At 34.8% G+C, this 17,655-nt stretch overlaps 1 protein-coding gene across 1 annotated transcript in view; it reads left to right on the top strand.

Moving 5' to 3' along the window:
* LOC137387701 (early endosome antigen 1-like) overlaps window positions 1-15,520 on the top strand; it is a 43,087-nt gene extending 27,567 nt beyond the window's left edge. Inside the window, exons 21-30 of the mRNA XM_068074195.1 lie at window positions 130-293; window positions 1,823-2,042; window positions 3,385-3,549; window positions 7,801-8,004; window positions 8,715-8,858; window positions 8,982-9,112; window positions 9,955-10,182; window positions 11,487-11,709; window positions 13,612-13,748; window positions 15,086-15,520. Coding sequence (XP_067930296.1) covers window positions 130-293; window positions 1,823-2,042; window positions 3,385-3,549; window positions 7,801-8,004; window positions 8,715-8,858; window positions 8,982-9,112; window positions 9,955-10,182; window positions 11,487-11,709; window positions 13,612-13,748; window positions 15,086-15,392 — 1,923 coding nt within the window. The 3' untranslated portion in view covers window positions 15,393-15,520. The remainder of the gene's footprint in view (window positions 1-129; window positions 294-1,822; window positions 2,043-3,384; window positions 3,550-7,800; window positions 8,005-8,714; window positions 8,859-8,981; window positions 9,113-9,954; window positions 10,183-11,486; window positions 11,710-13,611; window positions 13,749-15,085) is intronic.
* Window positions 15,521-17,655: the final 2,135 nt, after the last annotated feature.

The following is a 17,655-nucleotide window of genomic DNA, read 5'->3' as shown; positions in this document are numbered from 1 at the left end:
TCAACCTCTAGTGTAAAATTAAACTTGTGATCTCTGATTATGTGTGCATATAAGTATTTGTGCTTGTTTTGTCTTTCAAGTCTTTTATTCGATGCTTGCGGAAAACATGCAATTTAATAAATTCTGCAGATTACCTCTGAGCTCGAAGTATCAACAAAACAGCTACACAAAAAGGAGCAAGAATTAGAAGGCATGCGTGAACTGCTGGCCAATGGAAAACGAGAAGCTGAAACAAAAGCGGCTACTATCAAGGAGCTGGAAATAAAATTTGAAGAAACCAAGTATAAAAATAAGTAAGTTTATAGACAGTTTCATGCCTTTTGATTGGAGACACGTTTTGTGTGACATTGTTTGTGTTTATGTTTCTTTCTGGAGTTGACTGTCTTACTGACACAACAGTTTGGTGGATTTAGTTGGAAATTTGAGCGATTCTTAGAAGTCTTTATACCACCATATTCATTATAAAAACATTTTCTGTTTAGTGAAGCAAATTTATTACAAAACGTAAAACATTAGATGTAAATTATAGATAGAGCCCTGATGGTAGGCAGTAGAGTAAGACGAATATTAAAAAGTAGAATGTATAAGATACGTTGTATATGTACATAAGACTGTACATAATATAGTATAGAATGTAGTCTTGAATATAAAACGCATAATGCTGAATATGGAATTTTAGAATCTAAAAGCTTACTAAAGATGACAAGTCTTTCCCATTCTTCTTTTTATGGACGATATTGGTTTGAAAAGAGAGAATAAAAAATTTGTAATTTCATAGTTCAAAGTTCTTTATGTAGTACTGATACTTTACTGATAAAACCAAACTTCGACATACAATGTTGATTCATTAGGAGATTCACTTCATATGTTAAAATCTTCCTTCGTGTTAGCAAATATTCTCAATTTACTATATTCCGCCTAATTTGTTGAACCTCTCTAAAACTAGTCATAAGCACTTCAGGTAATCACACATGTAGTAAACAAGTGCATTATATAAACTATGGACAAAACTAAGCGTAAAACATTAAATTATATGTAAAACTACATTATTAAAGTAATATCGGTAAATAGGAATCGTTGCTATGAAAGGCAGAAATCTAGGCATAGCAACGTTGTTGTTGTTACGAAAGGCAGTAATGTAGGCATAGCAACGTTGTTGTTACGAAAGGCAGAAATGTAGGCATAGCAATGTGTGGGTTCAGAGGTGAAAGTAGCAATAGAGGTATGCGGTGTACCTTACTCTAACTTAGACTAAGAGAAGTCTAGACTAACGTAGTTTACATAATATATGATAATTACCCTATATGTTAACTTTATAATTTTTTGTGCTTAATATTCTCCATTCTCCTCACTTTCACTTACAAACTGCAATGTTTTAAAAACTTTAAATATCATATGCTGAAAATTGCTTTGCGTGTAGAGGAAATATTTGCTAAAATTTTATATTGTGTTGGAAGGTTCATAGCTGAGGTGATCAGAATTCGGCTGTAATAACAGACTAGTGTTTGGGAAATATTAATAAACTGTTTATCAAACATTTCTTCATGCCTGGTTAGCAAATCGGTCCAGTGAAAGTGTCATCAAGGTATCTCGAACAACTTCTCCTTACTATCTCCTAAATACAAAACAAATGTTACATCATTTTTATTTGCATAAAAATGAGAAGAGCAAACAACTCCTTCACTGCCCTGTCTTATTTCAGCTCTGCTCACCAAACTTTTGTGTAAGCATTTTCTGCGAGTATTTATAATTGTAAAAATCACTCAATGAACAGGACGCAAGTTTTTCAATTATTTTGTTATATTTATTTTACGTTCGTCAGAGAGCAGGTAGATGAGTTGAACCAGGTAATACGGCAGCAAGAGCACCAGCTGGCAACGTTAGAGAGCAGTTCAAAGGAGTTAGACATTGAGAGTCAGAGGAAACATGAACTGGAGGCACGTGTGCGATCACTTGAATTGCAGCTGCAGGAACAGCGGTCAGCTGAACTTCGACTTAAAAACGAGCTCTCTTTTGCTGAAGAGCGTAAAGCTAGTGATCAGGTAGGAATCTATTTATACCTGGTTGAGTTTTGAGTGATTAAATAAGAATCAAAGCTATTAGGTTTTATTGTCCACGTTTCAGCTGGCTGCTTTACTGTAAGGTTGACTTTCCACTGATCAGAAAGTCATTTCTTCAACTAATTTTCCTATTCAGGTAGCACTTCATACCTTCGGGGTGAGCTGTCAGTGTTGGTTAGCTGTCAGTGTTCAACCAAACTCTTATGGCACTTTTTTCAGTGACCAGGTGGTAGTTTTTTAGGTTGAGTTTTTCATGTTTAGGTAAGACTTAACACCTTGAGGTGGAAATTTTAATGTCAGATTTTCAATTCTACATATGTCGCATGTGACTGCCTGCAGGTGGATTAATGCACTCCGTAAGTAGATAAAAGTTTTGAAGATGTAATATTCTCTTTTTTTACAGAGAGGGCTTGGTGAATTTATTAACTTTTGTTTTTGTCATTAAATATTGTTTTGTTAAGCCTAGTGTAGTTATATAAATCATTGTGTTTGCACAAGTGTTGATTGCTTCAACAGTTTCTTATATTGACCCCGCACAAGTTACCCGCTGACTTGAGTAGTTTGTCATGGTACTTGTGATTAACTAGTATATATGGTTGGTTGCTTCTGTGAGAACTGCATGGTACATACTTACTAATACAGATAAGAAACACTCATCTTTATATTTTGTACTACTTTGAAAATTGAGGAAACTCCCTCACCGGTGTGTTAGCATAAAAACTTCTGCCATGTAGCAGAGAACGAAAACATGTTCCCATTTTTGTCAAGCGATCGACCATCTCTACATGATCTTAGTGAACTTAAGAATAAATGTGGCAACAGTAAACACTATGTAGACAACTTTATTTTAATTTACATTAATTCACTTCCCCAATATTAGTCATGTATGAGAATTCTATTGAACAAATCATGGGTGATTCACCACCAGCTCTAATATTTTAGCTGAATGCTTTAAATAAGTCAGCAAGGCCGAGTTCGGTTGCTATTAAACTCAGCTACTAAGGTTGGATCCAGTGTTATTTTAAGCATATAACTGCTTAGTATTTTATAATTTGTTAATAAAAACATTTCCACATTATCACAACTAATCTGTAAAAACTATGTTTTCAATTTTTGGTTTTTTGCCACACATGCACATATCAACTATCGCATAGTCAGATAGAGATATGCATAATTGGTGGCAATTAAATGTACCATCATACAATGGAGGCAAGTTCAATTATATTTCTAATTTGAAATTAAAAATAAAATTATCAAAGCTTTGCTGATACTTCTTGTGACTTTTCCTGCTGCTGAAATTAATAAGTTTCTCAATGGGAACTAGCTGGTGATAGACGGGTTGAAGGCCGACACAACCCGTACTGAGAGGAAGCAAGAAGAAGAGGTTAGTAGGCTAAAGCAATCTCTAGACAAGAGCTCTGAAGAGATAAAACAGTTCCGGCATGAATATGAACGAGAGCGGACAACTCTGCAAGACAAATTTAATCGAGTAAGTCACCTTCCATTTGAAACCGTTTGTCAAGGATAGAGATCATACCTGTTTATCTTATTAAATTACCATCAGTAGATAATAACATGAGTAGATCATATCTGTTTATCTTATAAAGTTACCATCAGTAGATAATAACATGGATAGATCATATCTGTTTATCTTATAAAGTTACCATCAGTAGATAATAACATATGGATAACTTGCTAAGGAGTTATCAACTTTATGTCGGTGCTAGTTGAATTACCTACAGACACCATTAATCTAAATTTAAGGCAAAAATAACAATGGAAAAGTTGTATTTTCTGTAACATAATAAATATTTGGAAATAATATATATATATATATATTCATCCAGATGCAACTTGATCATATTAGACTGTTCCTTTCTGTTCAGATAGGTAAATGTTATAAATGGAATGATTAACATTGTTTATTCCGGCATGACTATGATATTCAAAGTCTATATGGGTTAAGTTTTCTTTTAATTAGACATTAAATACTTGGAAGTAAAATATACCTATTTGTCTAATTACCTCCCATCATTTTATTTGAGATCATTTAAATAAAAGTCAAAGGAGTCTGTGTGAAAAGCCTAAGAAAAGTTGGCTGTAGTATTTTACTATAATCAGTGCACTATGTAACTTGGTTTCATAAATGGCTAACGAATATTTTATTTTGTCATGAAAGTTGCACAAATATTATTAGTTATAATAATAATAACAATAAAAATAGCGTGTATCATACCATGAACTGTCCTGCTGTATATCATACCATGAACTGTCCTGCTGTATATCATACCATGAACTGTCCTGCTGTATATCATACCATAAAATGTCCTGCTGTATATCATACCATGAACTGCTCTGCTGTGTATCATACCATGAACTGTCCTGCTGTATATCATACCATGAAATGTCCTGCTGTATATCATACCATGAACTGTCCTGTTTATATCATACCATGAACTGTCCTGCTGTATATCATACCATGAACTGCCCTGCTGTATATCATACCATGAACTGTCCTGCTGTATATCATACCATGAACTGCCCTGCTGTATATCATACCATGAACTGTCCTGCTGTATATCATACCATAAAATGTCCTGCTGTATATCATACCATGAACTGCTCTGCTGTGTATCATACCATGAACTGTCCTGCTGTATATCATACCATGAAATGTCCTGCTGTATATCATACCATGAACTGTCCTGTTTATATCATACCATGAACTGCCCTGCTGTATATCATACCATGAACTGTCCTGCTGTATATCACTGTATATACCATGAACTGTCCTGCTGTATATCATACCATGAACTGCCCTGCTGTATATCACTGTATCATACCATGAACTGCCCTGCTGTATATCACTGTATATACCATGAACTGCCCTGCTGTATATCACTGTATATACCATGAACTGCCCTGCTGTATATACCATGAACTGCCCTGCTGTATATCACTGGTATATCATACCATGAATTGCCCTGCTGTATATCACTGGTATATCATACCATGAACTGCCCTGCTGTATATCACTGTATATACCATGAACTGCCCTGCTGTATATACCATGAACTGTCCTGCTGTATATCACTGGCTCGAAGACAGGTGGCTTTTTTATAGTTTTGTACGTTTGCAAACAAAGTTTGAACTGCAATTTATGAGTTTGAGGGATTAAATAGTTTTATAATAGTTTTATAGAGTGAATTTAACAACCCACCATTCTGTTCTGATTATGAACATGTTTTGTTGGTTTTTAGTCAGCTCTGTAACTTAACTTGGTCGATTAAACAGCTGAAGAGGCTTTTTTGTGTTTTATCATGATTTAAATCAGTTTGATCTCACGAACATTTAAGTTGTAAGATGGTTAGCTACATTACTTTAAGCATATGTAGTACGTAAGAGGTATGGGCAGAACAATTAAATCTCTTCTCATATAATATCACATTACTTCTAGATATTTTAGCTTCAGTTTCACGTGTTAGTAAGCTGAAGGTGTTGCTGTTTTTAGAATTCTTACTATTTCAGTATATTTCAAGAACTTTGAAGAAAAGTGCATGTATATGAAACGAAACACAAAATCAAAATTCCATGTTGCGCATTAATAAAATTCCCAAGATGTGATGAAGTCTTTATATTCATACTTTTAATTCAATTTTCATTAAAAAAAATTAATTCACGTTTTTAAAAAGGTAGTGGGCGATGTTCTTCACAAGCATATGTTGGCTTGAAAATTAGTTGGTTTCTTTTGAACCTAAGGCTACAATAATAGAAACTAAAAAGTTATTTATATGTTGGAGGTGCTCTATGCATGGACACGCCTATGAGTCTCTTTAGTTGCAGCTGATAAATACATATATTCAAATTGTTGCAATGAAACGTGTTTTTTATAGACTAATTTTATAGCATCATTCAAATGGCCAATGCTGCATACCAAACAAATGATTCCTAAGGATTGCGTGTTAGATGCTCTGTTTACTCAAATTTGGGAAAGTTTAAGGAGCTGATACCTAAATGGTTATAACTTTAGCTAAACAACATTGCGTCTTCTCGTGCAACATTTATTAACTCGCTATGGCTGTCTTATTCTCAACAAATGTACTCCTCGATGCAGTTCGCATCCCTTCACTTTGCCCGTATTGTGGATTTCCCATTTTTAACATAGTTGTTTTTATATCTTCCTTTAAACAAACATTTCATCACTCTTTATGCCATTCTATATTCTAGTTTCTTGCCTCACACACTCTCTTTGCAGATGTTAACAATTGTTATCTCTGATCTCCTGATTTCCGTGTTTTCTCGTGTCACCATTTATTACCTTATCTAACTTTGTTAGACCTCCGCAATACTTCTATTTCTGGTACTTATATAAATTTGTATTTTTTTAATGAACTCCGTTCAAAGTGAATTATTCTTACATTGTTCACACTTGATGTCTCATCTACGACCACGGTTATGTTATGTTACGACCACAGTTATGTTAAGTCACGCAGACTCAGCTCTCTTTTATCTCTTTGATCTTTTTTTCTCTTATTCTTTTTCTTGTAAAATTTTCATTCATGTCTCTGATTTCAATTTTATTTGAATATTATATAAAATTTGTAGATACAAACATATGACTTACATGTACATGAACAGGTAAGTCATATGTTTGTAGATACAAACATATAACTAACATGTATATAAAAGTAGATCATAAGTTTGTAGATAGAAACATATGACTAGGTAAGTCATAAGTTTGTAGATACAAATATATGACTTATATGCATATGAACAGGTAAGTCATAAGTTTGTAGATACAAACATATGACTTATATGTATATGAACAGGTAAGTCATAAGTTTGTAGATAGAAACATATGACTTACATGTATATGAACAGGTAAGTCATAGGTTTGCAGATACAAACATAAGACTTGCATGTATATGAACAGGTAAGTCGTAAGTTTGTAGATAGAAACATATGACTTACATGTATATGAACAGGTGAGTCATAAGTTTGTAGATACAAACTTACGACTTACCTGTTCATATACATGCAAGTCTTATGTCTTATTTGAATATTATATAAAATTTGTAGATACAAACATATGACTTACATGTACATGAACAGGTAAGTCATATGTTTGTAGATACAAACATATAACTAACATGTATATAAAAGTAGATCATAAGTTTGTAGATAGAAACATATGACTTACATGTATATGAACAGGTGAGTCATAAGTTTGTAGATACAAACTTACGACTTACCTGTTCATATACATGCAAGTCTTATGTCTTATTTGAATATTATATAAAATTTGTAGATACAAACATATGACTTACATGTACATGAACAGGTAAGTCATATGTTTGTAGATACAAACATATAACTAACATGTATATAAAAGTAGATCATAAGTTTGTAGATAGAAACATATGACTAGGTAAGTCATAAGTTTGTAGATACAAATATATGACTTATATGCATATGAACAGGTAAGTCATAAGTTTGTAGATAGAAACATATGACTTACATGTATATGAACAGGTAAGTCATAAGTTTGTAGATACAAACATATGACTTATATGTATACGAACAGGTAAGTCATAAGTTTGTAGATAGAAACATATGACTTACATGTATATGAACAGGTAAGTCGTAAGTTTGTAGATACAAACATATGACTTACATGTATATGAACAGGTAAGTCATAAGTTTGTAGATACAAACATATGACTTACATGTATATGACTAGGTAAGTTCAGACCTGAAGGCAGCTGAAGCAACCATCACTGTAATGAGAGAAAGCAAAGATGCACAGCTCTCTGCCCTCAGCTTGATGGAGAAGAAGAAGGAATCCCTTAAAGTTCAGCTTCAGGACAGCCAGGTGAACGAGAGGCTCGCTGAGCAAGGACTCGCCGCCACCCGAGAGCAACTAGAGGATACTAAGGCTAGGATGGTAAGTGTTCTTTTCTGTACTTATCGGTTGTTGTGAAACGAGTTTGTTTTTATTGCTGTGGTTGTGTTTATGGTTGTGTGGGTAACTCTCTGTGAAACTGTGTGGAAAGAAGGCTTTTTCACAGATTGATATTCGTGTGGCTGTTCCTCGTGTCCTAATTTCAGAAGCATTCAGAATAGCTTGCGACTCATACTGTTATGTAACGTAGGCACACTCCCCCTTTTATAAAATAAGTGTTTGCATTTGAGCTGTAATTAGAGCATAGCTAAAGATCTGGCTACTCAGCATCTGATGGAAATAGGCCAATGCCCTTCTCAATTTTATTTTTTCTCTTTTCACATCTGACATATTGCTGCTAGAGAGCTTGTTGATTTTTATGTGCTTCTCTCAGCGTGTCTAAGAGATGTGAGATGAAAAATATCTTGTCTCTCAAAGCAGCATTTTTCAATTCTTGTTATAAAAATAGGCAGTCGTAGACATATAGATGTACGTGTATGTTCAGAGTTTTTAAAGATTTAATTAAATTTGTTCATATATTTTGTGCATGCTTGCTTTAATATTTAGATATATTGAGGTATTAGCTTGTTATCTGTGGTCATTTTGCGGGCGGCGTCACAATAACCAGAGTAAAGTCTAGTTAAACAACCAATAGCATTTCAGAGGTAGTAGTACATGTAATTGGGTACAGTAAACAGTTGTATCATATTCAGTTAAGAGCAGAAGAAAAACTTGCCCAGATGTCAGCAGATGTTGTGAGAGCTGAAAGTGAAGCAAAAATAGAAAAGGAAAAATTACACTATCTGATGAGAGAAAAGGATGATCTGGAAAGTGTGAATACATCAGCAAACTACAAGGTGAGTGATTTTTACCTGCGCATATCAACATGGTCTGTTATTATTACCTGCGTATATCAACATAGTCTGTTATTATTACCTGCGTATATCAACATAGTCTGTTATTATTACCTGCATATACAGGTGGATATGTATCAACAAGAAGTAGCGACACTGCAAAATGAAAACTCTGCTCTTCAAGAACAGCTTAGCTCACAGAAGTCAGTGATTGAGTCACGTAGTAGGAGGCAAACTGAACAACAAAAAGGTCAAATGTAGGTCAATTTGACAGATAAAAGTACTACTTCTTAAAAATACAGTATCTTAAAGAAACTGATTTTTATGTGCTTCTCTCAGCGTGTCTAAGAGATGTGAGTTGAGATGTGGTTAAACTTGAAATATTTGGATGTATCTGAAATATAATTACTTATGTTTCTGTCTGCAATATGAAGCCATTCAGCTTGTCATTACTTGTTTCTGTCATCGTTTGTATAAGATGTGGTCTTTGTTGTCTCTCTTTATTTTGTCTGGCCTACTTGTAACCATTGGCCATCAATATGAAATTCACAAAATGGGACAATCAGAAAATGTCCGTCTGATGAACACACACAGTTGCAGATGTCAGTTGAAGGTGGACTTACACAAAAGTTTAGTTGATGTTATCAGAAAGTATCGGTAGTTTTCTATCATTTACGATTGTTTTTGATGTTTGGGCTGGTCTGCCTGTGAGATTGTTTCAAGATTAAAATTGACAAAACCCAATCATGGCTGAAATACTCAGATCAAGGGAACATGCAGTTATGATGTTTAGTCGCAAAAGGACCGCCAGAATAAAGACACATGATGCTGCAACTTAGACGTAATAGCCGATATTAACTGATAGCAACGATAGCAACGATAGCAACTAGTAACATCATTTTGCACAGATTTATCTTCTGAGCGTTTTAACTGTGATCAAGTTTTGTCCATTTTAATTGATCTTGAGACATCCTGGCAGTTGAATCACCTCAAACTTCAAAACAATCGCAAATGATAGAAAAATACCGATACTTTCTGATAAAAATCTACTACAATTTTGTGTAAGTTCATCTTCAGCTCCATATATCCTCTTTACCAGAGAAAGTTACGAAAAGGAAACGGCTAGACTTCAATCCGCTAATCAAACTCTTGTCTCAAACATGGAAAGATTAAAAGGAGAGCTGACATCTCTGAAGGAGACACGCCAGAGTCAGAAAGAGAAACTGATGAACACTGAGCAGAAGCTATTGGAGACCGAGGCTAAGCTTCACAAGTCTGAGCAAGTACTTATTACCCATGACGAGATGCAGGACAAGTTAAACAAAAGGTCAGTTTTAGTGTGGGCATGTTCGGTGTAGTTAGAAGGTCTCACTCGCTTATCATTTCTATTCAAATTTGTCTTGTCTTTGAAGGTGTTCACTGGCTGGAGCATTTTTTACCAGTGCTTACAGTTTGGCATACTGTAGTTGATCATACTACAAGTAGGTCAACTACTTAGATATAGTTTATCTATTTACCATTATATGAAGGCCTTGCTTACTATTTCTGCTTTGTGGACTCCCTTTGTTTGTATGGGTGCTATATAGAGTATATAGTGTTGTTCAAACACTGTTGAGTATATTGTATTGTTTAAACACTGTTGAGTATATTGTATTGTTCAAACACTGTTGAGTATATTGTATTGTTTAAACAGTGTTGAGTATATTTTATTGTTCAAACAGTGTTGAGTATATTGTATTGTTTAAACAGTGTTGAGTATATTGTATTGTTCAAACAGTGTTGAGTATATTGTATTGTTCAAACACTGTTGAGTATATTGTATTGTTTAAACACTGTTGAGTATATTGTATTGTTTAAACAGTGTTGAGTATATTGTATTGTTCAAACACTGTTGAGTATATTGTATTGTTCAAACACTGTTGAGTATATTGTATTGTTTAAACACTGTTGAGTATATTGTATTGTTCAAACACTGTTGAGTATATTGTATTGTTCAAACACTGTTGAGTATATTGTATTATTTAAGCAGGGCTGAGTATATATTTCTCAAGTAGTGTTATATCATTTATGCAGGGTTGAGGGTATTATTTCGTTTTTGCAGGGTTGAGGATATTATATCGTTTATGCAGGGTTGAGGATAGTATATCGTTTATGCAGGGTTGAGGATATTATATCGTTTATGCAGGGTTGAGGATATTATTTCGTTTATGCAGGGTTGAGGATATTATATCGTTTATGCAGGGTTGAGGATATTATATCGTTTATGCAGGGTTGAGGATATTATATCGTTTATGCAGGGTTGAGGATATTATTTTGTTCAATAGTCGGACATAGCTGATTGAGTTGTTGTTTGTAATTTAGCAAAGTTGATTGGATCATTTGTAGTTGGTTAGCTATGGATTTTCTTACATTTGTTTGATAAGGTGTTTGATAAGGTGTTTGATAAAGTGTTTGATAAGGTGTTTGATAAGGTGTTCGATAAGGTGTTTGATAAGGTGTTTTTTGCAGCAATCTGAGTGAAAGATCTGTATGCTCCTGTTGCTTATTACCAATATTAAAAATGTTTGTTTATTCCTTGGTTTTTACGATGAGCGAAGACAAGTTTTACCACAATTGATTGGTTGCTTCTAGAAATCTAGACCTCGAGTTGGAGCTGAGCGAACTTCGAAATCTGATTACAAGAATGGAAGGCAATTCTGCTGCCAATAATCTGGCAGCCTCAAAGATAGATAATCTAACAAGGGCTGACCTAAACCGAACAATGTCGGAGTGGAGCGGTCGGCTGCAAACCTTGCTGGAAAATGAGAGAAGCAAGCAGAAGTCAGGCGAGGCTGATGATGATGCAAAGATAAAGGTATAATGACGAGTTGACAAGCTTGTTATCCGCTTTGACAGTTCAATAGCTGTAGGCATGGCTAGTGAATTTGACAAAGACACATATGTAGATGTTGGCTAATGCATTTTGTTAGTAACAGTATATTGGTTATTCTTTAAATATTCACAATATTGTAGTAAAATTTCATGTTAGAAAAACAGAGATCATATCACCATTCGTATAACGTAGCTTTACAGGATCAAAAGATGTGATTGTGTCAAAAATTTAAAGCGCACGTACAACATACATAAGACTATACTTGAGATGTCCCAACATACATAAGACTATACTTGAGATGTCCCAACATACATAAGACTATACTTGAGATGTCCCAACATACATATGACTATACTTGAGATGTCCCAACATACATATGACTATACTTGGGATGTCCCAACATACATATGACTATACTTGGGATGTCCCAACATACATATGACTATACTTGAGATGTCCCAACATACATAAGACTACACTTGAGATGTCCCAACATACATAAGACTATACTTGAGATGTCCCAACATACATATGACTATACTTGGGATGTCCCAACATACATATGACTATACTTGGGATGTCCCAACATACATATGACTATACTTGAGATGTCCCAACATACATAAGACTATACTTGAGATGTCCCAACATACATAAGACTATACTTGAGATGTCCCAACATACATATGGCTGTTATACTTGAAATGTTCCAACATACATATGGATGTTATACTTAAAATGTCACAACAGACAGATGGCTGTTATACTTGAAATGTCACAACATACATATGGCTGTTATACTTGAAATGTCACAACATACATATGGCTGTTATACTTGAAATGTCACAACAGACATATGGCTGTTATACTTGAAATGTCACAACAGACAGATGGCTGTTATACTTGAAATGTCACAACATACATATGGCTGTTATACTTGAAATGTCACAACATACATATGGCTGTTATACTTGAAATGTCACAACAGACAGATGTAATCGAAGCATCTGATCATTACTCGTATACGAACACAAAAAACTACAAATACTCATAAGTCAACGTTTAACAGTGTCACCTTCAGTTAGGACTTGACTAGTCTGTAAGACGCAATAGACACTTTAAATTGCGAAGAATAAAAATGATTTTTAATTAGAGAGAAGTGACTGCCAAGGAAATCTCAACAAAAATTGCATTGATTTGGATACACATTGTTATGTAGCTGCACTAGGAGTAAAATAGTGTCATGTTGATTATCAATATCATGTTTTTTCATTCATAGCTAACTACCTGCTTTTACCTGTGTGAGTAAAATAATGTTTGTGATAAGGTAATGGTAACATATGTTGCGATTTAGTCAGATAAGGCTACCTGATGCTTCAAACATGTCTCATCCCCCTTCCTAGGGAAAAGCGAGTGAAGGTAAAAATCCAATTACACAGGAGTTTTCCAAAGACTTATTTTGTGAAGGCTTAATTGATTAAGAATCTTTCTCGAGGACAGCAATGCTGTGGTGCGCCAATCTTCTTCCAAGTGCGCCAATCTTCTGCCTGGATTCACTCACTTGTTCAATAAGATTTTTCCTCATTTCTTGCTGTTCCACATGAGCAATACTTATAGAACTTTCTGTGCAAAAAAAAGTGAAAGCAAATGTAAATGTAAATCTGCTCTAGCGCAATACCTTTCTTTACTTGCTGCAATTTTAATCTGCATGTGTAGTTTACTTAGACGTACTTACATACGTCTTACAATGTACTTACATTCATGTCTTACACCACTACTACTTATGTGCAACTCTAGTGGAATAGTTACTGGCACTAGAGAACGTGAATGCATTAACAATGCTTTGCCTCCAGAGATTCACAAAAATCTTTCTTTCGTGTTTAGACACTGGAGCTGGAAGGCAAGCTCAAGCACGAACAACTTATGCACACCGTAACTAAAAATCAGCTCAAAGCTCTAGAAGATGAGAATATGAAGCTTAGAAAAAGAATTCTTGGTGCTGGAAGCAAACGAACGCCGAGGTAATTCATGTTGACTTACTCTGCTTTGTTATTTTTAAAAAATTTACTCAATTCAGTCTGTTCCTGCATCTCATGATCCCATCGTTGTACATCTCACAGTTTAGTATCCTAGCGTGTCTAAGAAATAGTATCAGGCTATTTCTTCTTTTAGGTGTATTTAATAATGTTACAAATTGTTTATCAAAAGTTATATCTGGTAAGTGTACCGATTACGTAGTAATATTTATTATTAACTCTCTGTCTCAGAAAAAACTACATACTCGCTGTGTATATATACATGTACATATATATACAGGTGTGTATATATGTAAATATACACACTGTGTAATGTGTATATATACATACCTATATACATACCTACATATACACACAATATATATACAAATATACACAGGTGTGTATATATTTATACACTGCATATATATATAGATGCACAATCAATTTATGTACATGTAAAGTGACACTCCAAAAAGTTCTGTTTTATACCATGCCAGATCACACTGCACTGTATAATAATAACATTGTTAAACACTTGTGATAAGTTTATGGCATGGCATCAAATGAAACAATTATGTTTGTTGATGTGTAATAGTATGCTTTACCATATTATCTTATATCATATTTCGGTGTGCTAAATCTAACATCTAGGAGTATCATATCATTATATCATGTCCACATCATCACAGCAAGCCAAAGTTCATTATGGTGTGATATCACTTAACCACTTTTTTGCGTCTCACTTTATCACACTGTATCATACAGTGCCATACCACATACATCACATTATGTTGAATCAACCAAACCATATCTAATCATATTTCAGTGTAGCATATAGTGTCATATTGCACCTCACCATCCCACATTGCGTTGTAACATACATTGTCACATAACATCATCATAACATCATCTCATATTGCAATGTGCTATACAAGTACCACACCATGTAGTACCACACCATGTAGTACCACACCATGTAGTACCACATCATATAGTACCACACCATATAGTACCACACCATGTAGTACCACACCATGTAGTACCACATCATGTAGTACCACACCATGTAGTACCACACCATATAGTACCACACCATATAGTACCACACCATGTAGTACCACACCATGTAGTACCACACCATATAGTACCACACCATATAGTACCACACCATGTAGTACCACACCATGTAGTACCACACCATGTAGTACCACACCATATAGTACCACACCATATAGTACCACACCATGTAGTACCACACCATATAGTATCACATCATGTAGTACCACACCACCATGTAGTACCACACCATGTAGTGCCAGCTTGTACTGTATATATTTTAGCAGCAGAAGCAAAGAGGAAATGATACGTGAACAGATTTTTCAGTCAGAAATGAGGGTGGCAGCGCAGATGGGGCTGACTGGCAGCAGGCTACTCGGGACAACGCTTCTAAACTCTGCCCATATTTCTCGCCTACCTCTAAATAACACACTCAATATAAGCCCTAATAAACTTTCCGCGAGAGGAGACAATTTCGCAGCTACTAATGTCTATGGGTCACTGGGTTTTAGTTCGACAGCCGCACATGAAAGATTAAATAACTCTTTTTCTCCAGATAACTCTTTAGGAGAGACAGCTGGCTTATATTGATTATAGACAGTGCCACATACCTTATGCATTTATTATTTTACAAGAAACATTTTACATTTTCTTTTTAAACATTTTACAGCGCACTTTATCCGTCCCCCGTATCCATCCAGTACCACTGTGATTACTTTTTCTTTTACTGATCTCTCATTATATTAATTTCTTAAGATTATAAGTATTTTAGTCTGATATAGTGACGGATTATTGTAAATGAATTCTTTTGTTTTCATTCCCTCTTGTTATCTTCTCATACATTTCTGAATGAAGTACAATCAATGCCTTTATATCTACTGTATGTCTCATCAGGTTTTCTCAGGTGAAGCACAGCATTCTCTCACTAAACATCAATAGTGTTCTGTAAGAAGCTTGATTTAAAAACAATTTTAATATAGCTTGTTAACCTTTATAATATTTACAGTTCATAATGATAGACGTAGTGTAGTGCTATACTATACCAAGTATTTTGTGTTTGAGTGAGTAACGATTTTCAGTAGCACACCCGCAATAATATCAGTAGTCGAGAATCTTTTTTAATTAATTACCGTACTATCTTATATACCATTTTTCCCAATTCCTTGATATAACATGCTGGGAGGAAATAATACATCGTCAATTACATCAATATATATAAATCTCAAAGATTTCTGTAGTGCAGTTTGTCTGTAGTGCAGTTTGTCCGGCTATAGCTATTAAAAATTGGAATGAAGAATCGGTATTGCAGATACCGATTCTGATCAAATTAGACTTTTGATCTCTGACCCCTTTTATTAAGGGGTCCGAGATCAAATCTCGCGCAATGCCGGGCATTCACCTAGTAACATAATAATACGATAGCAGCTCAACTTCAGCACTGATCTGCAATACTGCTAGCTCACATACAAGCAAATCATAACAAAATTCTTGTTAAACTTTTTGTAAACAATGGTTAGAGGGCAAACAATTTTAGCTGAATTAAAAGTGTTTGCCCTCTAACCACTGTTTACAAAAAGTTTAGACTTCAAGCTGTTGTCTTTCTTAAAATAGACTTCAGCATTCGCTCGTTTAGGAGAATTTTAGAAGAGCTTATGTCTTCACTAACAAATTGTTAAAAGAGGCCTTTGGTGGGTTTCACAACTTTTGTAAGAGTATAAATATCTGGCAATTCTTCCAGGATAGTAAAAACTTTCAAGGGTCTCTTTATGAGACCCTTGACTTGTATAGCCTTAAACCTTGACTTGTATAGCCTTAAACATTGACTTGTATCGCTTTAAACCTTGACTTGTATAGCCTTAAATATTGATTTTTATAGTCTAAAGACTGATGATCTAATACTTGTGTCAATTTTATTAAAACAGTAAAAAAGTTTTTAAAAGACCTTTAAATGCTGCCTTTTACGGAAATGCCTGTTTCAAGGTAGCTGATTCAGCTGGTAATTAGGAAATACAATGTACTAAAAAACCTGCTAATAGATCATCTGGAGTAAAACTAGAAGATATGAGTGAAAAGTGTTTCTTTCCTCCATGTCTTTTTAACAAATATATCCATATGACAATCATACAATGCTAGGCTTCCACATGGGAAGTCATATAAAAAAGTTAAACTTTAACAGACAAAAGGGAGTCCAAAAGCCTAGTTAAACATACATGAGATTTATTATTCGGTGTGTGTTGGCTAGAGTGAGCTGGCCATAGGCTAAGATCTGCTGCCCATGGGCTAGGGTCCCCTGCCCGCATGCTAGGGTCTGCTGCCCGTGGGTGAGAGTTAGCCGCCAGTAGGCTAGGGTCAGGAGCCCGTGAGCTAGGATTCAAAGTATATAAGCTAGGGTCAGCCGCCCGTGGGCTCGGTCCATCTCAAAGTTATATGAAACACTAAGGAAAAAGTCAATGTGGTATATGGCTAAAATAAATATAATAATTTTAGTCTAAGAGCTTCCAGTAGCATCAAATTATCTGTTGATCCCCGTCCTGAATAATCTTGGTTACTGTATTTAGTCTTTACTGGACTTGTGTTTGCCCTACTTAAAATGACCAGGCTATGATAAAATACGGGTCTGCTCCTATTTGGTTATAAGCATTTGAGCCTTAGGACTGTACATCTTTATTTTGTAATATAGATAGATGACTTACCAATAATTACCCATTTGTTGCAAGGCCTTGCTATGGTAAAGTTCTTTAGGTATGATTGCTTTTTCTATTATAGGCAGATTGAGTAAAGTTATTTGATTGGATAATAATTAAAGAGGTTCAATAGGTCAATAAACAACAGCTTACGCTCATCTTTACTCCTT

Source organism: Watersipora subatra, chromosome 1, assembly GCF_963576615.1.
Source record: "Watersipora subatra chromosome 1, tzWatSuba1.1, whole genome shotgun sequence".
Classification (NCBI taxonomy): domain Eukaryota; kingdom Metazoa; phylum Bryozoa; class Gymnolaemata; order Cheilostomatida; family Watersiporidae; genus Watersipora; species Watersipora subatra.
Note: the sequence above shows the minus strand (reverse complement) of the source record. Positions and strands in the feature narration are given on the sequence as shown.